Below are 2,395 nucleotides of genomic sequence, written 5' to 3' on the forward strand. Positions count from 1 at the left end.
TTGCATGCGCTAGTGTTTTTGTTGAGGTAGATTGCCTGCATATTGTGATAGACTTCTAGTCAGGTTTAGGATTGTAAAATATATAGATATAGATATAGATATAGATATAGATATAGATATAGATATAGATATATATAAGTAGATGTATAGACATAGATTTATAGCAGGCCTTGAGTGACCCAAAGTCTTTTATATAGCATAAACTTGCTAGACACCGAACATTTCCAGAATCACAAGGCGCAGCTAAAGCCTAAAACCAAAAAATATAAACCATGGGGAGCAAGATCGCTAGCACCACCTCGTGTTCATCCCCCTCCACAACTGAGTCGGGCTACCATGGCGGTGGCGGGCACGTCTTGGTCCTGCCGTACCCGGGATTGCAGGGCCACACCAACCCGATGCTCCAGTTTGGCCGCCGCCTCGCCTACCACGGTCTCCGCCCCACCCTCGTCACCTCGCGGTACGTGCTCTCCACCACCCCGCCCCCAGGTGAGCCCTTCCGGGTGGCCGCCATCTCTGACGGCTTCGACGATGGCGGCGTAGCATCCTGCTCTGACCCCGCCGAGTACTGGCGCCAGCTTGAGGCCGTCGGCTCGGAGACGCTGGCGGAGTTGATCCGCTCCGAGGCCGCCGAGGGGCGGCCCGTGCGTGTGCTGGTCTACGACCCGCTCCTGCCGTGGGCGCGGCGGGTGGCACAGGCAGCCGGGGTAGCGGCAGCGGCGTTCCTGTCGCAGCCATGCTCCGTCGACGTCGTCTACGGGGAGGTGTGGGCGGGGCAGCTGCCGCTGCCGGTGGTGGACGGGAAAGAGCTGTTTGCGCGCGGGCAGCTGGGTGTCGAGCTCGGGCCCGACGACGTGCCGCCATTCGTAGCGAAGCCGGACTGGTGCCCTTTGTTCCATCGGGCGTCGCTGCGGCAATTCGAGGGGATGGAGGACGCCGACGACGTGCTCGTCAACTCATTCCACGAGATCGAACCCAAGGTGAGCTCACCGTGACCACGGCCGGCACATTCTTTGATTCCACTTGACCATCATAAGGTTTGTTTTCTTTTTGACACATTTGCATTGTCAACTGGGCAGGAGGCAGATTATATGGCACTAACATGGCGCGCAAAGATAATAGGTCCAACCTTGCCATCATTTTATCTTGATGATGACCGTTTGCCGTTGAACAAGACTTACGGTTTCAACCTCTTCAACAGCATCGAGTCATGTCTGGCTTGGCTTGACAAGCAGCTTCCGTGTTCTGTAGTTCTTGTATCCTATGGTACTGTCTCTGATTATGATGAAGCACAGTTAGAAGAGCTTGGCAATGGATTGTACAATTCTGGCAAACCATTCATTTGGGTTGTGAGGTCAAATGAAGAACACAAGCTTTCCAATGAACTCCGTGACAAGTGCAAGGAACGCGGCCTTATTGTTTCTTGGTGCCCCCAGCTCGAAATTCTAGCACATAAAGCCACAGGTATGGGGAATGGTTATTCTTATACGTATAATGGAATATGAGACAATGTTGATAAGAAATATAAAATTTAGTTGCATACTTTTAATATGCAGGTTGTTTCTTCACACATTGTGGATGGAACTCGACACTAGAAGCAATTGCTAATGGTGTGCCAATGGTGGCAATACCACACTGGGCAGACCAGCCGACCATATCAAAATACATGGAGAGCATGTGGGGCTTGGGTGTCCGGGTGCGCAGAGATGAGAAAGGCTTGGTGACGAGGGACGAAGTGGAAAAGTGCATCAAGGATGTTATGGATGGGGATACAAAGGATAAGTATAGGATGAATGCCACTATGTGGATGCAAAAGGCCAAGGAAGCCATGCAGAATGGAGGGAGCTCGGACAAGAATATTACTGAATTCGCGGCAAAGTATTCATCAAATAACTTTTGAAAGATAGTGCATTAGTTGCTTCCGATCTTTGTGGATTGTATGTGTTACTGTATGTTACATTATGTCTGGGGGTTGTAGGTGCTACTTTGTGATACATACATGGAAAATGCTTCTGTGCTCTAGTACTCTAATGAAATAGGGATCTTCCAGATATAAAAATATATATACTATTATGCTGCATTTGAAACGTTGTAAGACGGAGCAGTAGTGGTAAAATTGGGTGGCGAAATTTATCTTTGCCACTAATGCGCATACTATTTGTGACAAAGCTAGTTCCCATCACTACTACGTTGGTAATTAATGGAAAAATACTAATTCGCCACAGAAAGCATCATTAGAGGAAGCTAGCAATGCTGCACGGACCACGGATGGTACGGGCCGGCCTCAGTACAGGCAAGGTATGACTGAGGATCCATTGATCCAACGGCTGGAGCAGGACCATCATCATCATCCAGGGTCCCTTTCAGTTGCCACGATTGGGCATACACTGACAGC

General features: G+C 49.7%; 1 protein-coding gene across 1 annotated transcript; it reads left to right on the plus strand.

Annotated features, from left to right (window-relative positions):
* Positions 1-272: 272 nt before the first annotated feature.
* On the plus strand, positions 273-2,033 carry LOC136497215 (UDP-glycosyltransferase 79-like). The gene is made up of 3 exons (XM_066493002.1): positions 273-980; positions 1,080-1,464; positions 1,557-2,033. Exons 1-3 carry the CDS (start codon positions 273-275, stop codon positions 1,898-1,900), a joined length of 1,437 nt encoding a protein of 478 aa, XP_066349099.1. The 3' UTR covers positions 1,901-2,033.
* The last annotated feature ends 362 nt before the right edge of the window (positions 2,034-2,395 follow it).

The sequence above is a fragment of the Miscanthus floridulus genome, chromosome 12 (assembly GCF_019320115.1).
Source record: "Miscanthus floridulus cultivar M001 chromosome 12, ASM1932011v1, whole genome shotgun sequence".
Classification (NCBI taxonomy): Eukaryota; Viridiplantae; Streptophyta; class Magnoliopsida; order Poales; family Poaceae; genus Miscanthus; species Miscanthus floridulus.

Excerpts from the sequence above, each read along its gene's own strand:
- LOC136497215 (XM_066493002.1), top strand. The coding sequence starts at position 273 with ATGGGGAGCAAGATCGCTAGCACCACCTCGTGTTCATCCCCCTCCACA. Across the intron at positions 981-1,079 it reads TCCACGAGATCGAACCCAAG|GAGGCAGATTATATGGCACT; the intron begins GTGAGCTCACCG and ends TCAACTGGGCAG. Across the intron at positions 1,465-1,556 it reads TCTAGCACATAAAGCCACAG|GTTGTTTCTTCACACATTGT; the intron begins GTATGGGGAATG and ends TTTAATATGCAG.